Source organism: Callithrix jacchus, chromosome 2 (assembly GCF_049354715.1).
Source record: "Callithrix jacchus isolate 240 chromosome 2, calJac240_pri, whole genome shotgun sequence".
NCBI lineage: Eukaryota > Metazoa > Chordata > Mammalia > Primates > Cebidae > Callithrix > Callithrix jacchus.
In genome coordinates this window covers 37,224,400-37,247,231 of record NC_133503.1, presented here as the reverse complement: position 1 = coordinate 37,247,231, position 22,832 = coordinate 37,224,400, and the positions used below count along the sequence as shown (strand labels likewise).

Genomic DNA, 22,832 nt, shown 5'->3' with positions numbered 1-22,832 from the left:
CAAAACCCAACAGCATGTTACATCCAGACCCATTTCACATGCAAGGATACACAAAGACTCAAAACAAAGGGATGGAGAAAGATTTACCAACCAAATGGAGAGCAAAAATAAATAAATAAATAAATAAAAAAGCAGGAGTTGCAATTCTCGTATCTGATAAAATAGACTTTAAAGCAACAAAGATATAGTGGTAAAAGGATCAATGCAACAACAAGAGCTAACGATCCTAACACCCAGATACCTAGAGACTTAGACTCAATGAGACAGAAAATTAATAAGGATATCCAGGACTCGAACTCAGATCTGGAACAAGTAAACTCAATAAATATTTTTAGAGCTCTCCACTTTAAATACACAGAACATACATTCTTGTCAATACCACATCACACGTACTCATAGGTTTAAATGAAACATTGATTGGCCATTATTAATACCCATTTTTTTTTTTTTAGAATAAAGCAACATTTCTGTTCTCTCTCCCTCTTTCTTCCTCTCCTTCACTCCTTTCTTTTTCTTCCCTTCTCTCAAAAAAAGAAATCAACTTGTAGACCTCTAGATCCAGTTTGGCAATGTCTCTCTCATTGCTTGACTTCCTTCCTTCTCTCCCTCCCTCCCCTCCTCCCTTCTTAAAAAAAAAAAAAAAAAACTTTTTTTTTTTTGCTCTAATTAATTACACATATGGTACAGTATTTAGAGGTGAATGTACAAGGGTCTGCAACTGAATTTGAAATGCATCAAAACAGTAAGATGGGTATAGGGATGACTAAGTATGTCTCAAAGGAAATATTTAAAAATGTAATAGCATCTAGGAAGTGGATTCATATGTGGGTACTCATTATCTAATTCTTTCAGCTTCTCTACATGCATAATTTTCAAAATAAAATGTTTGAAAGGGAATTGTAAGTTATGGTAATCTAATACACAAATAATTTCTTTTCTTTTCTTTTTTTTGAGACAGAGTTTCGCTCTTGTTACCCAGGCTGGAGTGCAATGGCACGATCTTGGCTCACCGCAACCTCCACCTCCTGGGTTCAGGCAATTCTCCCAGCCTCACCCTCCTGAGTAGCTGGGATTACAGGCACACGCCACTATGCCCAGCTAATTTTTTGTATTTTTAGTAGAGACGGGGTTTCACCATGTTGACCAGGATGGTCTCGATCTCTTGCCCTTGTGATCCACCCGTGTTGGCCTCCGAAAGTGCTGGGATTACAGGCTTGAGCCACTGAGCCCAGCCTACACGATTAATTTCAACTAGACCTTACAGTGTTATACACGGTGGTTAAGGGCTCAAATTCTGGAGCCAGGCTGGGTTCAAAGTGTAGCACCTCTGCTTACTACCTATGCGACCTTGTATAAATCATTTAACCTGCATGCATTAACAGTACCATGCTTCATGCTTTGATGATTAAATATGAATGGATAGTGTCACCCAGATTACTGATATTCAGATAACAGGAAGGCACTTAAGAATGCAGTGGTAGGCTTACACCTGTAATCCCAAAACTTTGGGAGGCCGAGGTGGGAGGACTGCTTGAGGCCAGGAGTTGGAGACGAGCCTGGGAAGCATCGCAAAGTCTCCATCTCTTTAAAAAAAATTTTTTTTTAATTTTAAAGAATGCAGTGGAGAAATGAGCACTGAACTTGGTACAAAAGGAATAGCAGTATTTCAATATGGCTGGGTACAGGGATAGCCAGAGCCAGTAATCTGAGCAATGATGCCCATTAATAGTGAAGTTACTCTGGGCTTGGCCAAAGTAGGAACAAATGACAAGAAGCCTTTGGGGCTAGGAAGGGAGCTTAGATTTAACATGGTTGACAAGAGCAGTCACTCCAGATTTCTGAAGACGGCTAGGATATGATGATCAAAGCAGTAATTTGGAGAGATGTATTCTGGCAATTTTTCTTGTTTTGCAAAGAAAAGTCCATAACTTCCACTATTTGAAAAGGAAAATGGATGCCCAGGGGACTCCCAATCACGGCCTAACTCAGGAAACAGCCAGAGAGTTAGAAACCTTAGGGCACTGAGCAGCTGTTCCATTTAAGCCCACTTTGGCCCAGGCCCTTACTTGCTTCCCCAACCCCCTGGGCCTCCCCAATTTGCACCTGTCCTAGCCTTCCACTCAGCTGTCTTGAAGCAAACACTCTACCCTCTACCTTCCACCAGCTGAAGAGGAGAGAAGGAAGAGGGGAGGAGGGGAGGAGGGGAGGAGGGGAGGAGGGGAGGGGAGAGGAGAAAAAGGCTATTAAGGGAGATAAAGGAAAGAGATTTATTTAAAGGGCAGGCAAAGGTAAGAACCAATGGTCAGTTGAAAAAGAACAAATGATTCTTTCCAAGAGAAACAGGCAGCAGATTGGGGCGTAAGGGAAAAACCTGAAAGAAATAATTCATTCACCAGAATGTACCAAAGATAGCCTTGGAGTTCCCAGGGTAACTTTCAAGTGTTCATTATTAATCTCTAGTCTAAAACTATTTTCTGAAAAGATACATAATTTCTCTCTAAAATACTTCCATATTTACAGCTTTCTTGTCAAGTCTCAATGGAGATTTATGCTCATAAATTAGGCACAGAAAAGGTAGACCCAGTTTCTACCTTGTAAAAGATGGGGCAGAGAAAGGAAATGCTCTTGCTTGAGTCCCATTTACCCTAGTAAAATCTATCCTTTTGCCTATCTTAGCAAGTTAAAGTAGACACTAATTTCTAGCTCCCTAACATGGTACAAATATTAAACAGAAATGTAGACCAGACACAGTGGCTTCTGCCTGTAATCCCAGCCCTTTGGGAGTTCAAGGCAGGAGGATCATTTGAGGCCAGGCATTTGAGACCAGCCTGGGCAACATGGCAAGACACTGTTATTACAAAGAACTTTAAAATTAGCCGGGTGTGGAAACATGCACCTGTAGTCCTAGCTACTTGGGTGGTGAGGTGGGAGATCACTTGAGCCTGGGAGTTTGAAGCTTTGGTGAGTTATGATCACACCACTACACTCCAACCTGGGCAACAGAATGAGACCCTATCTGTTTTATTCTTTAAAAAAAAAAAAGAAAGAAAAGAAAAGCACCACCACAGTGTGGTGACAGTGTTAATTTCACTCCCTCACATACTACAAAAGAGTGTCTTATTAAAAGGTTTAATTTGTTATGTTCATATATGAGGTTCATTAATGGCTTCACTGTTAGAAATCTCTGTAGAACTGCTGGTTTTGTTAAAAACTATGTGGCATGGCTATCAATGTAATTTTAATAAAAGCCCCAAGCCATTATGTTATCTTCCCATCTTAACAGAAATTAAAGATAAGAAATGACATCTTAAAGGTTATACTTAGAAAAGAAAAAAAAAAAAAAGTTTCAGGATTTTGGAATCCCTTCATTCTCTACCCAAAATGAGCTCTATCATGTCCCTAGTTCCCTCTCCAGGGTCAAATATTTTTCTCCTTCTTTAGAAAGATTCTTTCAGAAATCATAATTGTAAGAGTTCTTCAAAGTCTCAAGTAATAATACACATGTCTTTTCACATTTTCATTATGATCAAGACTAACAACTAAAATTTCTCTACTTAGGCAAACTACAAAAATTGTCAAATGCCAGACAGTAAAATTCTACTGCCATTTTTATTTAGTCAACCCAAATGCAAAGTACCTACCAAAAATCAACTCTTACTGCTTTTCCAGCTCCTTTTTAGGGGGGTGGGAGGGCGTTGTTTTGTTTGGGGGGTAGGGAATGAAGTCTTGCTCTGTTGCCCAGGCTGGAGTGCAGTGGTGCAATCTTGGCTTACTGCAACCTCCTCTTCCTGGGTTCAACAATTCACTGCCTCCCAAGTAGCTGGGATTACAGGTGACTGCCATCAGGCCCAGCTAACTGATGTATTTTTAGCAGAGATGGGCTTTCACCATCTTGGTCAGGCTGGTTTTGAACTGGTGACCTCATGATCCACCCACCTCAGCCTCCCCAAGTGCTGGGATTACAGGCATAAACCAATGCACCTGGCCTCCAGCTCTTTTTATAAGAAGGAAAGAGACATACTTACAGTGGCAAAGTAAATATCTTGTCTCATATACCAAACACTGTGCAAAATTATGGACTCCCCAAACACTCCCTGGCAAGTGCCAGCAACTAAAAACCCTGGTAAAACAGCATTCTAAGTTTTAAAAAAGGAAGATGAAAACTCACCTAAGATGCAAATTTTTAGGAAACAGGAAAAAACAACAGTTTAACCCAGTATACACTGAATTTTCTCTCATTGATAGTAAAGGGCTTCCACTGGTAAATTTGTAATTTCCTGCATCCACAATTATATTAATAACTATACGTAGAAGATACAAGTGCTGGGTGGTTAGCTTGTTTGGTTAAAACATGACAGTTTAAAAGCCAGTCATAGGTTTGGTGTTTGAGTGGACCAGTTTTTCTCTTCACACTCTAAATCCCAATGTTTTTTTCTCCTCTATGAAATGGAAAATATCTGTCAATGGTTATAACAGGTACTCAAAATTGTGAGTTCAGTGAAAATACATTACCAATGCTGGGGGGGGAAACACTCAAAGTGTATGTCCCGTGGAGTATGAAGCACACAGGATGTGCATACACAGGATGACATTATTACATAAGCCATCATTACCCTTTTTAATCAACAGTGTCCAGTGTCTATGTAGAATAAGGGGGAGCAATGCGGTATGACAAAAAATTATCCTAAGAAGAAGGAACTGAAAAATGTCTAAAGAGAGGCTTACTGGGAAATGTTTTTCTAATAGAGAGGCTCAATGGGTCAAATCAATTCTGCATTTAAAATCCTTTATTCTAGCAGGCCAGGCATGGTGGCTCACACCTGTAATCCCAGCACTTTGGGAGACCGAGGTGGGCGGATCACGAGATCAGGAGTTCAAAACTAGCCTAACCAACATGGAGAAACCCCGTCTCTACTAAGAATACAAAATTAGCCAGGCATTTAGGTCAAATGAATTTTGATCTTAAACAATTAAAATAGCCCATATGAAAATATTTTTTTAAACTCAAAAGCTCAAAGTCAGGCAATTTATTATCACCTAAAAGCTCAAAAGTCAGGCAACTTATTATCAGACATGACATTTTTGCAAAGGAATCTGTATTTGGAATATGTCAATTTATTTCAAACCCTCATTTGAAATGCAAAGATTCTTTCCTAGAAACACCAAATTGAAAAGTCCTCTCTCTTTTTAGAAAAGCAACATAAAATCAACAGTCTCACATAAACTCTTTAATCTGTGCCCATGATTGTAAAATGTCAAATCCCTATAATAAATTCCTTATATCTTTCCCAGTTCTTCTGCTTCTGTGATTTAACCCTAATAGACCCAAACTTGTGTGCGTGTATGTAAATAATAAGGTGAGAAAGACATTTTTAACCCAAAACAGGAAATCCTCTAGCCATAAAACAAAAGATAAACACATCTACCTGAAAATAAAAACAAAACTTTATACTTTTTTTCTGTAAGTATATACTTTGCTAGCTAGGAAGGATAAGAAAAGGTTGTGGGGAGGGGAGGAAACACATGCATGTCAAAAGACAGATAACTAATATACAAAGAGCTCCAGCAAAGAAAAACATACAAGTGACCGTAGAAAATGGGCAAGGAATACGAGTAGACACTTCACAAAAGAGCAATGCCAACGACTTACAAGTATATTAAAAAGATTATCTGAACTCAACAGTGGTCAAGGGAAATGCAACTTAAAGTAATAATGAGCAGGCTGGGCGCAGTGGCTCATGCCTGTAATCCCAAAACTTTGGAGGCCGAGGTACAAGGATCACTTGAGGTCAGGAGTTTGAGACTAGACTGGCCAAAATAGTGAAACCCTGCCTCCACTAAAAATACAAAAATTAGCTGGGCGTGTTGATATGCACCTGTAATCCCAGCTACTCAGGAGGCTGAGGCACGAGAATCACTGAGGTGGGTGGATCACTTGAGGCCAGGAGTTTGAGATCAGCCTGGCCAACATGATGTAACCCTGTCTCTACAAAAAAATAGAAAAATTAGCCAGGCATGGTGGTGGTGCACACCTGTAGTCCCAGCTACTTGGGAGGCTGAGGCAGGAAAATCACTTGAACACTTGTAGGTGGAGGCTGCAGTGAACCAAGGTGCCACTGTACTCCAACCTAGGCAACACAGTGAGCCTCAGCCTCAAAAAAAAAAAAAAAAAATCATAATGAGCAACTGCTTCATCCACATGAGGCATGAGGTCAGCAAAATTAAAACAAGTAACATCTACTGTTAGCACAGTGAAATAAAATCAGGCAACACATAGATAAATCTTCAAGGATATTCACTGCAACACTGTTCACGGTGCTTTAAAAACATTCTAAAAGCAAATGTTCACAGGAGGGGAGTGGTCAAATAATAAATAGTGTAGTCATGCCATGAACTATTACTCAGCAGTAAAATGAATGAATTAGAGGGAAACCAGAAGACTTGCAAGGATTTTCATGAGTTACCGATAAATAATAAGGTGCAGGTTTGTGAACAATGATCCCACTTTGAGCAGGCAAACACCTATGTTAAACAAAAAAATCTACATTTTGGCAAGGAGGGAAGGGAAGCAGGGATCTATAGGCAGAGGAAAGTATACTGTATTGATTCCAGATTGATAATACTGGTTCTTAGCACAAGAGGATGTGGAACATGGAGAGAGGTTGGTGGAAGAAGGGAGGAGAAGAGAAGGAGGGAAATAAGGGGATAATCTCATTTATGGAAGAGTTATGTGTGTATGTAAATTGTAAAGATTACCTTTGCCTTTATACATTTTTGTATAATTGTACATGTTAAAATGAAGCCTAATTTCTTACAAGTATATTAAAGACAAAATATAACCTACATAGGAAGAAACTATAACTAAACTATAGTAGCCATGAGATTCCCTGGGTCTTGGAAAGGAAGACAAGTAACAAAAATGTATCCCCACACCCCAAAAGAAGCAGAAAATGAAAAGTATAAAGGCAGTGGAGAAAATAACGTATAATGGAGAAAAGGCTGGAATCACTAAGGCTGGAATCACTATCTTAGAACACTGCTGGAGAAAGAGGTAAAAGAAAGTACCTCCTTGAGCTGTGCCTGGAAGCAAAAAAAGTCAATGTGGAAGGAAGGCATTTGGCTATTAGCCCACAGCCTCACCCGCAAGGCTCATCTTGCTAAGGGTTATGCTTAGGCAATGTTAAAAGTATTTGCCCAGCCAGGTAGTATCCATGTTAACCAAGTGTATATCTCCCCTGCTTAGAGACTGTAGTCACCTATTCCTCAAGGATGCTATGAGAGTCCACCTTCATGCACAGGCAAAGTGGCATCACATTCTATGATGACTATCTACCATGATCAACTGAACAACCTCTGGAGGATGTGAAGTCAAGGGCCCCAGTAGCCCTTCAGACAGAGATAAGGTACAAAAATACCCAGCAGGATAGAAAAGGAGGCTCAGTGAGACAAGAGCCCAATAATGAAAATGAAAAAGGCCGTGTGCATTCTCTCCCCTCTGTCATCCATGATATGTTCTAGACAGAAACCATTTTGTGGAATTATCCTGAACTCAACTTCCCAGGAATATATCATGGGTGACATTACATTGCATGTTTTATATACTGATGCCAGCTGGTACAAGGCAATAAATGCCTTTTGTTTGTTTACTGAATCATCTTCTTTCTTCATATAACACAGCATGCCAATTTTTACCATTGCTTAAGGTAATGCTCAATATCCCCAAACAGAACATAAAAACTCTTTGTGCCTGGCTAAAGATCCAATATTAGAAAGCAGAAACTACTATCAATCACTGAAAGACTTATTAGAGAGGGTTTTTGTTTGTTTTGTAGTGATAATAGGTAAAGTTAAATCTGTAGAAGCATCCATCTTTGGGTCTAAAACCAGAAGGCATTACTCAAAACTAAGAAAGAACAAATGAAGATTTTCTGGACAAGACCCTGAATCCAGAGCTAAAGACCACAGGAGTTGTTGGATATACAAACTAAAAGAAACTATAGTGAAATAATAAAATTTTCAAAGCTGTTACAGTAAATGAAGGCTTTAAACCATCTGTGATGAGAAAAATAAATTAATAAAGTATAAAGAGATCTAACACCATTAGATAAACATTCAAAAGAAGATGGTAAATGCCTAATGGCTACATAGATAATACAACAAGATGTACTATTATTAATTATTTGTTAAATACAAGTATCCTAAACATTATACAGAACAGTCAATGACAGAGCACTAGCCTAAGGCCACTTGATCTGACTTGGTTGAAAAACAATTTAAACATGAAACAAGCCGAAGTGATTACATTTCAGACATGTGAGTTTTATAGAGTTCGCTGCAATAAGGGACTATAAGCTAATGCCATAGTACAGAGAATAGGAACAGAGGCATCCAGGATTAAATATCTAAGAAAGAAGAAGGAAAGCAAAGACAGAAAACTCTTAGGAGCAAAAGAATAGAGAGAGAGCACAAACTGCAGACAGTTTGGCCAAAAGAGGGGATGTGGAATGAGATTCGGTAGCCATGAGAGCAAAGTAAATAATCCTTAGGAAAACATTTCTTTTTAAAGGAAAAAACAAAATAAGTGTAAGTCAGCGAATTATCACAGTAAAACCTGTTTCAAAATCAAGTAAAATAACTTTCAATACAAAGTCAAAAAACACAAAAATCTTAAGATTAACTTGTGTGTGTTTTACTGTATCTGTAAAATTTTTTCTGTAAGATACACAAGAAGCTATAAGAAGAGAAACTGAATGGCTAGGTAACAGGGATGAGAGGGAATGCTCACTAGTCTTTTAGATCCCTTTAAGCCATGTAAATACATTGCCTATTTTAAGAATTTTTTAAAATATTTTTTATCAGGCACAAGGAAATGCAACCATAAGGATCTCAGCTCAACAACAGACCTTTTTCAAAACAAGAACCCGATGAGAGCCAGCAAATGAAATGCTCTCCTAATACTCTTTACTTTTCTGAAGCAACTAACCATTAATCCAATGACTAAGTTCAGAGATAACATCTGACGGCAACTGTTCACATCTTCTGAAGTGGAGTGATGATACCAGCCAGCCCATGTGCCTCACTTCAAAGTGGGCCCTGCTTAACTATAAAGATTTTCCTAATAAGATTTCCCCTTCAGAGATTTAAGAGCTCTAAAGAGAGAGAATGATTATAACATGAAAGGAAAAGAGAACTTCTAGACCTCACACTGCCTGTCCCACCATCTTTTTTTTTTGTTTTTTTAATACATAGGCTATGATGCCTAGGTTTACTGTTTTTGGTTAATTATTCAACTGGTTCTAGGGTGCGTAAATTCTCTTAAACAATGAGCTAGTGGATTTGTTAAAAACAACAAAACAAAACTCTATTCAATAGCTTTTTCCTCTAGTGCTAATTTAAAAAAATTAACTACAGAGGAAATATAAATACAACTTACAGAAAATGAACTTGAAGCTATATAGTTACAGTATTCAAATAGTCTACTTCAAATGCAATCACCAAATAAATCCAAAATGAGTAGGAAATGAAGAAATTTTACACAGAGATGCCTACACAAAAATCAATTCAGAGAATAAACACTGATGATCAGAGCCATGCTTCCCCATGCCACATTACCCAGAATTAACTATAAATTAGTATGCCAGGCCGGGCGCAGTGGCTCATACCTGTAATCCCAGTACTTTGGGAGGCTGAGGTGGGCGGATCACCTGAGGTCAGCAGTTCGAGAGCGATCTCTACTAAAAATACAAAATTTAGCCCAGTGTGGCGGCTTGCACCTGTAATCCCAGCTACTCAGGAGGCTGAGGCAGGAGAATCACTTGAACCTGGGAGGCGGAGGTTGCAGTGAGCCGAGATTGCACCACTGCACTCCAGCCTGCGCCACAGAGCAAGACTCTGTCTCAGAAAGAAAAAAGTATACCAGACCCAAGCAAAATATACATTTTAATAGGCCGGGTGCAGTGGCTCAAGCCTGTAATCCCAGCACTTTGGGAGGCCAAGGCGGGTGGATCACGAGAGATCGAGACCAACCTGGTCAACATGGTGAAACCCCGTCTCCACTAAAAATACAAAAAATTAGCTGGGTATGGTGGTGCATGCCTGTAATCCCAGCTACTCAGGAGGCTGAGGCAGGAGAATTGCCTGAACCCAGGAGGCGGAGGTTGCGGTGAGCCGAGATCGCGCCATTGCACTCCAGCCTGGGTAACAAGAGCGAAACTCCGTCTCAAAAAAAAAAAAAAAAAAAAAAAAAATATATATATATATATATATATATATATATACACACACACACACACACACATTTTAATAGTAAAGAGAGCATATTATGAATCTGGGAATAAAGCCACCAACTTCAGGCAAGACAGTTAAGACAAATGGAGAGCAATAAGATAACCTATGCAACACAGTCAACAGGGACACAGTCTTTAGACATTACCAGAATACATATGTAAAAGGGAAAATACTCCAAATGTGTTTGACCATGACTGAAAAAGAGGGGAGAAGGAAAGGGAGAGGAGAGAGAAAACCAAGCTCTTGGAGGAGAATGATAAATGCCAACGGCTCTATGAAACTACTAGAAATCACAACAGTTAAAATCAAATAGAGGACTTGAAGTGTGAACACTTCAAATACAAAATACATTATTAGTTATAGCAATGTTAATAGCAGCACTAGTATGAATAGCAGTGACTGTGACTTACATGACACTTTTCTATACACTTGTAACCATAATAACACGTGCATAGGCACTGTGACCATCCCCAATTCGCAGTTGAAGCAACAGAGACTTGGGAAAGAGGTAACTTTTCATGCTCAGTGCAGCTGTCAAGCACTAGAACAGTCTCTACATAGAAAATCCCTTCAACAACAAATTTATCTTTATGCCAACACCATATATGCATTGGCAAACGTAATTCAAACATCTCTGGCAGGAAAGCAAAGCTTCAAATTAGGTAGATTTTATAACCCAAGAAGCAAGACCCTAGAATCTCAGCTAGGCAAAGGAAAATTTAAAGCAACAGAGGTGCCACTTGATTTATCTCTAGAAACATAGGTAATTGAAGTGTTCCCAAGAAGTTCAAAACTAACAAGAGGTATACAGGCCTATACAATCTCTGCTACTTTTAGCTTTTACTCAATACCATAAAGAAACACCAACTTCATGACTACTAAGCTCCAAAGCAACAGAAATGGGAGTTGCCCAAATATTTCCTTTTTGAAATGCATCAAAAATTTACGTAAGGTAGCAAAAATATGCTCTATCTGCTAGTACATCAATTTAGAGAGAAATGTACCTCCTCAAAATATGTCCCACAAGGAACTGCCCACACTGATCTAAGGGTGACCATCTCTACCATAACACATCTTTCTTATTTTCTGCCACAATGCCTGAAATCCCACCATCAGGCTTCTCTTCAAGGATTTTCTTTTAAAAAAGAAAGTAAATATCCCCCAAATAAAGCAACAATAAAAAGAAGGCAGGGGATATTATATTTGAATTATTCAACTAACACTTTGACTAAGAAATTATGACATCAGCCTGTCACTCCTGTCTGTAATCTCAGCACTTTGGGAGGCTGAGGCAGGAGGGATCACTTGAGCCCAGGAGTTCGAGACCAGCCTGGCAAGGTAGCGAGACCCTATCTCTACAAAAAGGGAAGAGAGGGAGGAACTCTGCCAGCTTTAAAAAGGAATGTTGTCAGTCGCCCTCCTCACTGCAGAAAAAGCTGAAAATTCATGCTGTTGAACTACAAGTACTACCCAATAGAAGCAAAAAAGTAAAAACCTATTTTAAGCAAATAAACTAATGTTGCTTAAACAAACCACTTCACTTAAAACTTGTGCTGCATCTTTTTTTGCAAATCCTTCAAGTGGGCCTAGAACAAAGCTTTCAGATACTACTACGTATTTATGAGAGCCAATATTTCAACCAAAATACTCAACCCCAAAGCAAGCTCTGATTGCAAATAATAATTAAATGTGTAATTAACGGAAAACTTAGTTCCTTTTCATAGTTCTCAGAGTTGTATAATCAAATTTTAGGTGATTATGTGCAGAATCTTCAGATAATTCAAACCACTCAAAAATCTTTAAGGGCCAAAAACATGCACAATGTGGAGATCTAACACTTTTTCACAGAGAAGACACCCCACCCCAAAATAAAAAAGTCAGCTTGAAATGACACCTTTTCAGTATAATTTGAGTTTCTGAACTGTTTTTGATTCAGCAATCCTTAACTCAACATTTTTATAATTTAAATGAAATGGTCAAAGAAAACTGCAGCCCATTAGTTTGTCCCATACAAAGCCAGAAGATTGAAGAGGTCAACAATGTACACAATGTCGGCTTTCAATTCTGGTGGCAGTAACAGATATGGGCCATGTTTCAAAATGGGGAAAATACTCTTTACTTCACATAGGATGAACAAATTGTTTGAACTCCTTCAAGAAATATGTTTTAAAATACTTATCACCACATTAGCAAACTGACAAGTGAAAAAGCACACAAATATCTTTAAATAGTTTTACAAATATGTAAGATAATTATCTACTGATATAGACTATATACCGACATAACTCACATAAAATTCACCCAGTGATAGTGTACAACTTAACTGTTTTGTGGTTTATTCACAGATATGTACAACCATTACTACAGTCCATTTTAGCACATCTTATCACCTCCTAAAGAAATCCTGTACCCGTAGACCAGGCCTGATGGCTCAAGCCTGTAATCCTAGCACTACGGTAGGCCGAGATGGGCGGATCACCTGAGGTCAGAAGTTTGAGACCAGCCTAGCCAACATAGAGAAATCTTGTCTCTACTAAAAATATGGAAATTAGCCGGGCATGGTGGTGGGTGCCTGTAATCCCAGCCACTTGGAGGCTGAGGGAGAAGAATCATTTTAACACAGGGTGCGGAGGTTGCAGTAAGCCAAGATCACGCCATTTCACTCTAGCCTAGGCTAAAGAGTAAGACTGTGTCTCAAAAAAAAATAGAAAAAAGAAAAGGAGAGAGAGAGAGAGAGAGAGAGAGAGAGAGAGAGAGAGAGAGAGAGAGAGAGAGACCGACCGACCCTGTACCCTTTAGCTATCATTCCCTGCCCCTATGTCTATATGTGAATATTTAAGTACTAAACTGTTAAGTACCTAGGACATGGCAATCACACTTGGTTATAAGCTTAAAAGCTCTAAATCTGTTGCCCTTTTCTCAATAATATTTAGTAGAAATTTAGTCTAAATTTGCTCCTTATGCCTCAAGGATCACAAATTTACCCTTTCTCTTCCATAAGACTCTTCAGATAATTCCTGTTTGTGAAAAGGGGGACCGAGGCAATCAAAATTCTTAAGTATGTCCCTCACACACACAAATGCACTCTGTTTCACACCAAAAATTAAATGAAAATAAATAAGGATAAAGCCCATAAACACCTTTTAAAATGTCTTATTTGATACTATCTACATGACAAACAGTAACCACCCTCATTCTGTAGCACGTGCCTTTCTTGGGTTTAGAAAAGTAGAACCAGGCTCCAAGTCCAACTTTGCTGAACTTAACAGGGCCTTAAAGAATGTCAGAAACTCTCTTCCTCCACCCACATTAAATGTACACCCCCTAAAACTGTTGATTCACCGGATTCTCAGCTGCCAAAGAAAGTAGACTAGCTTAGTGTTTGACATTTCCTTTTGGCAGTCATTAGTCCTTAATGTGTCACTGTCTAGAGGCTAAATGGAATAGTTTTATTCATTTCTACTTTAGCAGCTCATATTCCTGGGCCAGAGAAAATGTATCAACGGCTAAATCCACCCTAGAAGAAAGTTGCCAATCTAAAATTTTATGACACAAAAATAACAATATGATCAAAACATCTTTTATCACAAGCCCCTTATTACTCAAGTCTGATTCAGCCCTGGCTCCTTCTGCAGTAACTTTGTACACAGGAACAAAAACAAACATTTCCTAAGACCTATGACAATGTCAGTGAGCCACCTACTAATGGGGAAAGAAGACTGCTTCTAGCCAGTTACGCTTATTAAATGGTTCTTCATTCCCACCAAGCCAAGAGGTCTGCTGTCCCCTACACACTAATTAATTTTTTACTCTAAATCTTTTGTTTCTCCCTTAGCCCACGCCCCAGTGCCAATGAATTCCAACCCTTTCTTTCTTTGTATATCCTATGTACTATATATAGTTGTATACTTGCTCCAGTGCTTTGTAATAATAAAATAATTGTAAGTTTTTAAAAAATCTCCATTGTACTAGGATTATCTCTTCTAAGACAGATCTCTTCAATTTTATTTGTGTCCTCTAAAAAAGAACACCAAAGAAAAGGAAAGAGAAAGACAATGATAGATTTAGAGTCACTCTCTGTAACCAGGAATCATGTCTTTTAACAACCAACAACTAAAGTGAGGAATCTAAAATTATATTGTCCAACAAAATAGTTATAGCCACCTAAAACTGTGCTGAGGTAAATTCAATTATAGGAAACCTGAAGACAGCAAGCTAACCTCTCCACTAAAAAACACCGGATTACTGCCATTTATTAAATTCAACTCAATCAAAGTCTAGTGAACAATGTAAACATCACTACTAAATTATATAATAGCCAAGCAGATAAGAGACAAAAGGTTTCGCACTATACAAAACAGAGCTTTAAAAATATGACTCTGGGGCCAGGTGCAGTGGCTTGTGCCTCTAATCCCAGCACTTTGGCATATGGAGGCAGGTGGATTGCTTGAGCCCAGGAATTTGAGACCAGCCTGAGCAACATAGCAAAACCCCATCTCTATTTTTATTTTTAAGGCTGCTCTGTCTATGGAATAGTCATTCTTCATTGCTTTGCTTTCTTAATAAGCTAGCTTTCACTTTGCTTAAAAAAATATATATATTAAATGACTAGGGAAAGGGCCAAGTCTCCAAAAAGCTTGAAGAATTGCACGATGAAACCCCTTGATGAATAGGCAATGACCATTTTTCGCCTTCTAAAAAAAGTGCTTACTTTTAATTTAGCAAAGAAAATTCTGCTGTTCAGTAACTACAGTAGACTCCTTTTAGGAGAATCCAAACCCAAATTGAATATAGTGACAAAGTTTACTTCAAGGACACACCTATAGAAGAACCCAAGTACAGATGGACAGCTGGCCTTAGGAGCGCCCATACAGAAAGCCCAGGATGCTCCTCTTAGCTGGCTATCTTTCTCCAATCTCAAATGCCTGACCCATTCTTGCTCTCTTTGCTGCCTATCTAATTCATAGCTGCTACTCACCTACAAGTTTACTTTGTTAAGACCTCTATGACCCTGGCTCTACTTAATGGCATCATTTCCTTCTTCAGTTTCCATAGCTAATTGCATCATTTTCCCATTATTTACTCACACAAATCCCCAAGAGAATCTAATTGACCTAATAATCAGCATAGGCACCAGCCAGCCTATAAACTGGAGAGTGAGAAGAGGGCTGAGTGGGATAAAACAAGACCTTCCAAGGGTTGTAAAACATGCCAATGTGCTCCAAAGGGTGCACACAATGGCACGGACTGTGCCCTTAGACATCTAAGATGCTAACACCTACTCAACTAACCATGACGGGGATGAGATGACCTTATTTAAAAAAAAAACAACCTTTTATTATGAGTTTTTTCTAACATATCCACCAAAAGGACTGAGAATACTAAATGAACTCCCTCACTTAACCATCACCAAACTTTAAAAATCATCAATTTTCTGCTTTCTTGTTTCATTTGTCACCTTTACAGTGGTTTTTCTGTGGGGATATTTTTAAACAAATCAATACATCTCATTTTATGAAGAATTATCTTGTATGTAACCATTCCCCCTAAACCAATTTTTTCATCTGTTCAAATCATGAGGGTTAAGGATAAATGACACGTGATCGATACCTTAAATCCAAAATATAAAATTATTGCTATTTATTAACATAATCCTAAAAGTAATGTAATTCTAGGTTCAGAGTGGTTTTAAGAAAATGATTAAGTAGGCCAGGTGCGGTGGCTCATGCCTGCAATCCCCAGCACTTTGGGAGGCTGAGGCAGGCAGATCACAAGGCCAAGAGATCAAGACCATTCTGGCCAATATGGTGAAAGCCCACTCTACTAAAATACAAAAAATTAGCCAGGTGTGGTAGCAGACACCTATAGTCCCAGCTACCCGTGAGGCAGAGGCAGGAGAACTGCTTGAACCCAGAGGCAGAGCCAAGATCGCACCACTACACTCCAGCCTGAGCAACAGAGCAAAACTCAATCTCAAAAAAAAAAAAAAAAAAAAAAAAAGAGGAGGAGGAGGAGGCAGCCAGGCTCGATGGCTCATGCCTGTAATCCCAGCACCTTGGGAGGCCGAGGTGGGTGGACCACCTGAGGTCAGGAATTCAAGACCAGCCTGGCCAACATGGTGATACCCTGTCTCTACAAAAAATACAAAATTAGCTGGGTATGGTGGCGCATACCAATAATCCCAGCTACTTGGAAGACTGAGGCTGCAGTGAGCTGAGATCACAACATTGTACTCCAGCCTGGGCAATAAGAGTGAAAGTCTGTAGAAAAGAGAAGAGAAGAAATGAGGTGGGGTGGGGAGGGGAGGGGAAGGAAACGAAATGGGTTAATGTAGCATTGGATAGGAAAACCTAGTTGAAAAGAATAGTTTGATTTTAACCTCTACCGTTGCCCAGTTAGCCCTATAGAAAGCAAGGAAGAGCTAGCCAATGATGTCATGTTCTTTAACTGCCATGATTAAAAATTTTAATTTTAAAATTGGATTTTTATCTGAATGATACAACATTTAATATTGCTTTGAAAAAGAAAAATCCAACAAACTTCTTAACCCATTTAGGCCTAGTGTTCCACTATTGGAACGCTAAACTTGTGGGAGTTATTTATACCCTACTGCTCAAGGTCCTCACCAAGGTCTGATTTTTCACACAAAAAATTTCTAACCTCTGACATAAACGAGTTAAAACCTTGAGTCTGTTTTCTTAATTAAAAAACTTTAATGACATAAGAAAAAATAGTTTTGAAAAGGTATCCTTTATCACAACATAAATCATTAAATAGGGTATACATTAATGGCCAATTTTAGAAAACAATGTTTCTATATACAGTGACTTCAACTATTTTTCACCAAAAATACAGAATCTTCAAAGTAAAATAAACAATATGCTCTGCTTCCCAGCAACAAGTATACTTATTAGTATGAGCTTAAAAGATTACGGTTCAGTATTACAGGTCTTTTTGGTGTATGTGTGAGATAAAGTCTCATTCTGCTGCCTAGGCTGGAGTGCAATAGGGCCATCATGGCTCACTGCAGCCTCAACCTCCTGGGCTGAGGCTATCCTCCCACCTCAGCCTCCCAAGTAGCTGGAACTACAGGTGTGTGCCACCACACTGGGCTAATTCTTTGTATTTCTATAAAGACGGGGTTTTTCATGTTGTCCAGGATGGTATAGTTTTTTCTAACAAAATATTTCAGGTCATTTTACACCAGGAAATAGTAAGCAATAGTCATACACAAGAACAAGGCCAAGCCAAAACAATCTTTTCACTCCTAGAAGATCACTTTCATATTTGAATCTATAAAACCAGTAATTCTTTCTCAAAGTAAGGAGAAGTAATTCAAGCTAATATGTTCCAGTGTTAAATTTAAAGGACGGTTAGTAAGAAAGCCTTGAAATATAATGCCACACTGTATTCAACTTGGTACATTATTATAAACTGCAAACATTAAAATATCTTCAACTGGGGCTGGGCGTGGTGACTTATGCCTATAATCCCAACACTTTGGGAGGCTGAGGCCGACAGATCACAAGATCAAGAGATCAAGACCATCCTGGCCAACACGACGAAACCCCATCTCTACTAAAAATACAAAAATTAGCTGGGCATGGTGGTACGCACCTGTAGTCCCAGCTACTTGGGAGGCTGAGGCAGGAGAATCACTTGAACCCAGGAGGTGGAGGTTACGGTGAGCTGAGATTGTCTACCGCACTCTAGTCTGGTGATAGAGCGAGACTCCGTTTCAAAATAAAAACAGTAACAACAACGACAATGAGCAGGAGACCAGTCATTCCAAAGCATCTGAAAATAATATTTGTAAGACATTTACTGACCAGGTGTTATTTCAACATATAGTAACTCAAAGGAAATATTTTCCTTATGTTTTCAAATCATGACATTATGAAAAGCCCTAATGGCAATTTTAAAGAATGACCAAATGGAATCAGTTCCCAACAGTCTTTGGTTCTATATACCCAATATTCCTCTTTAAAATAGTCTGGGCACAGTGGCTCATGCCTATAATCCCAGCACTTTGGGAGGCCAAGGCAGGCGGATCACATCAGGCCAAGAGTTCAAGACCAGCCTGGTCAACATGGTGAAACCCCATCTCTACTAAAAATACAAAAATTACCCAGGTGTGGTGGTGCACGCCTGTAATCCTAGCTACTCGGGAGGCTGAGGCAGAAGAATCACTTGAACCTAGGAGGCAGAGGTTGCAGTGAGCCAAGGTCACACTATTGCACTCCAGCGTGGGGGACAGAAAGACTCGTGTCTCAATAAACAAACAAACAAACAAACATGCCAGCCAGCCAGCCTGGGTGACAGAGAGACTCTGTCTCAATCAATCAATCAATAAAATAAGCAAGCCACTGAGCTAGTGGCAAGGACTTCATTAGCAGTCATCAGATGTGAACAAAGATTCAACTCAAAATGAATAAAATAATCCACTCTAAGAATAAAAATGTATTCCACAGACATGTGCCCTTCTAAGTTGGCATTATGACTAAGAAATGTTATCAACCAAAGAGGCAACTTTCAACACAAAAGGTCTGAAGTCAGAGAAGAGGAAATTTCCTGTTTCTGACAAGGATAGTTTAGAAACTCAATGCTCATGACAACCTGCCCATCATGAAAAGCATATGAATGGCATCCCTCTATGTAACTACATTTACTGGGGGGAGGAGAGGGTTAAAGACAAAAAAAAAAAAAAAAAAAAAAAACCACAAAAAAAACATTAAGGCTAGTTTGAGGGCAGAAAAACCAAACATACAAACCCAATTTGTTTAATCCTTAACTGCCATAGTCACAATGAGTTTTTATTTACTACCTTAAGTCCTGTAAAATATCTGATTTTAAAAAAACGTTTTAAGATGAATGGATACAAAATATAAGGGTAGAAGGTTATGACTGATATGCTTTTAGTTTTACATGTTTGTCACGTATGGGCATTCTAAGCTAAATAGGTGGTCTCCCACAACTACTAGTTGGCTACATTTAAACAATCACAATATTTTTAATAAATCAATTTTTTTATTATCAACACATGACAACTTTGCCAAAAAGTAAAGCCTACTCCTTGAGCCAAAAAGAGTAACTGAAGGAGAAACTATATTATATTTTCCCTAAAAATACCAATTTGCATATTTGCACACACATTTTATAGTTTTGTGTTTCTCATCAAACATGGCACTGTACACACACACACACACACACTAAGAGGAGAGGGAAAGAGACTTGTCAGCTGTGATTAGACGCTTGAACTACAAAATCACGCAGACTGGAGATGGAGACTGCCACTTTGGCTCCTTGCTAGAGGCAGAGAGCAAGCAATGGAGCAAACACAAAAAGCTGAAAAGCACCTGTCACAGAAGACATGTCCCTTGGTCCCCGCCCATCCAGATCCCTGTTCACCCTATTCTTTGCTACACTTTATTTTTTCTGTTCTTTAGTTCCAAGGCATTTTGATATTTTTGAATAACACCATCCATTATATCCCCATCCTCATGGTTTCCTTGGTCTTGATTCTCTGCGCATTTTAACAAGGTCAGTTAGAGGGGCAGCTATTAATGATCCCAATTCCAGCCAAAGGTGTGCCCTGGGGAGATTATATTATTTGATCAAGCTTTAATAAGTTCTATCCTATGGAAGTATCAGCTTATTGCCCATCATCCATGGCATCATATGTAAAGAACACCACAGGAGAATCTCTAGACTAAAAAATCAAAAGCCTTAGTTCTAGTTCTAACTGCTCAAACATGGGTATGTCCATGACCTAACACTTCACTAGTTTCAGACTCAGCTTTGAAAAAACTGGTTGAGTTTTGTTTTTGGCTAAATGTAATAAATATATACCACCCTGCTTGTCCCACTGAATGTAAAAATCCTGAACAGAACACATGGAATAGCAATCCAAGAACTGAAATAAAGAATGGTGGGATCTACAATTATAGTTGGAGACTGCAACACTTGAACCCAGGAGGCAGAGACTGTGGTGAGCACACCATTGCACTCCAGCCTGGGCAAAAAGAGCGAAACTCCATCTCAAAAAAATAAATAAATAAAAATTGGCAGGTTTCTATAAAGGACCAAATAGCAAGTATTGTAGGCTCTGGGTCCATGCAGTCTCTTTAGAAACTACTTGGCCAGGCTTGGTGGCTCACACCTGTAATCCCAGCACTTTGAGAGGCTGTGGCAGGCAGACTGCTTAAGCCCAGGAGTTTGAGACCAGCCTTGGCCAAATGGCAAGTCCCCATCTCTACAAAAACAAAAAATTAGGCGGGCATGCTGGTGCAAACAGGTAGTCCCAGCTACTGGTCAGGCTGAGGTGGCAGAATCACCTGAGCTTGGGGAAGTCAAGGCTGCAATGAGCCGTGAATGCACCACTGCAGTACCACCCTGGGTGGCAGAGTAAGATCCTGTCTCAAAACAAATAAAACGAAAAAGAAAAGAGAAAAGACAGAAGAGAAAAGAAAAGGAGAAAGAGAGGGGAGAGGAAGAGAGGGTGAGGGGGAGGAGGAGGAGGTAGGAGGAAGAGGAGAAAATGGAAGAGGACAAAGAAGAAGAAAGAAAAAAGAAGAAAGAAGAGAGGAGGAGGAGGAAGAAGAAAAAACAACTAAATGGGTACGGCTTATGTTCCAATAAAACTTTATTTATAAAAATAGGTGGCAGGCTAGACTTGACCTGATAATTATAATTTGTCAACCCCTAGACCACATAATAACAAAATCACTTCCAAATTCTAACTTCACAATTTTATACTTCCAAGGTCAAAAATCACTTTAATATATACTACAAGGAAAGAATGAAGCAAACGCTATCACAGAGAGATAACTGAGTCTCATTTCAAGACTTAATAGAAATGTATACTGTAATTTTTTAAAAAGCAAACTAACGGCAGTCTGGGATGCACCGCCGCCATGATCATTCCCATGCATTGCTTCACCTGTGGCAAGATTGTCAGCAACAACTGGAAGGCCTACCTGGGGCTTCTGCAGGCGGAATACACTGAGGGAGATGCCCTAGACACCCTGGGCCTAAAGCACTACTGCTGCTGCCAGATGCTGTTGGCCCACGTGGACCTGATTGAGAAGCTGCTCAATTGCACGCCCCTAGAGAAGTAACCACACTGGAGCCCACCTGAATGCTGAGCCGACCATGGGCTGTGAGTATCCTGCCCCGAGTTCATGAGACTGAGGTGTCTGGGGATGCCTGGCCACAGTGTGTGGATGTGTGTCCTATCCCCGACTCTGGAAGGAACCATCCAGTAAAGGTCTTTCAGGACCAAAAATAAAAAAACAAAATAAACTAACCCCTTTAGTCAAACTAGTCCTGAATGAATCGTTACCTGGAAAGAATGAATCCACATATTAACATGTGTGAAACACCATCAAATGTCCCTATTAATAGTGCTTTGGAAATAAACACAGTATGATTATAAACAAAACCTAAAAATCTAAGACACACAAATCTAAGGGTCTAAGTTTATTTCTAAACTTTGTGACATAAACAAAATAAACATTTTCAAAGACGTGGGAAAAAATATCAAAGAAAATTTATAGTGTCCATTGCCCACCAGCTAGAGATAATTACTAATAATCTGATATATTTAGAGGTTATTACTTGTTAATCCAGAAATATTACTTTAGATATGAAGTCTTTTCAACCCTGCTTGACAGCTAAAGAGCACAAAATGATATAAAGGACACTCTAACAGCAATCCTGAAGAGGCTAAACTCCTATCTGTAGCCTTACACTGGGCAGGCTTACATGCCTGCTCCAGCATCCTGATTTCAAAATCCCACTCCACTACTGCTCCATCAGGCCAGCACCACTTCAAGAAATAAACAAACATGTATTGGGCCGTGTGCAGTGGCTCAAGCCTGTAATCCCAGCACTTTGGGAGGCCGAGGCGGGTGGATCACGAGGTCAAGAGATCGAGACCATCCTGGTCAACATGGTGAAACCCCGTCTCTACTAAAAATACAAAAAATTAGCTGGGCATGGTGGCGCATGCCTGTAATCCCAGCTACTCAGGATGCTGAGGCAGGAGAATTGCCTGAACCCAGGAAGCAGAGGTTGCGATGAGCCGAGATCACGCCATTGCATTCCAGCCTGGGTAACAAGAACAAAACTCCATCTCAAAACAAACAAACAAACAAACAAACAAACAAGCACGTATCTTTCTGGTATTAAATAAAGGTTAAGAACTTGCCTGCTAAATACAGCAATTCACAATGCCGGGGTAGCGTATACACAGAAGTACTTCAAACCTCTTTGAAAGCAACACAAATTTAACTGGGGTAAGATGTCTTCCTCAGAGTTAAGGTCTTTTAAACTCCTTATTTTGAACAGTAAAAAAATCACACATTAATTTTTGACCAACAGGTTTCCAAATTAAATAAATGCTACTCTGCAACATAGATGAACTTGGAGGGTATTATTCTAAGTGAAATAAATCAGACACAAGAAAATATTGCATGATATTTACATGTTCTCTAATAAATAAAAAGAAGACAGAAGAAAGATGGGTTACCAGATGGTGAGAGTAG

At 39.3% G+C, this 22,832-nt stretch overlaps 2 protein-coding genes across 6 annotated transcripts in view; one reads left to right on the top strand and one right to left on the bottom strand.

The window, feature by feature from the left end:
- The window catches only part of CTNNA1 (catenin alpha 1), a 251,454-nt gene that overhangs the window by 81,398 nt on the left and 147,224 nt on the right, over positions 1-22,832 (bottom strand). The gene's annotated exons all lie outside the window — the stretch shown is intronic.
- Positions 21,201-21,487, top strand: LOC108589652 (RNA polymerase II, I and III subunit L). Its single transcript, XM_035285905.3, has one exon. The coding sequence runs from the start codon at positions 21,201-21,203 to the stop codon at positions 21,402-21,404; it is 204 nt and encodes a 67-aa protein (XP_035141796.1). The 3' UTR covers positions 21,405-21,487.

Bases quoted from the DNA above. Each gene is read 5' to 3' on its own strand.
- LOC108589652 (XM_035285905.3), top strand. From the start codon at position 21,201: ATGATCATTCCCATGCATTGCTTCACCTGTGGCAAGATTGTCAGCAAC.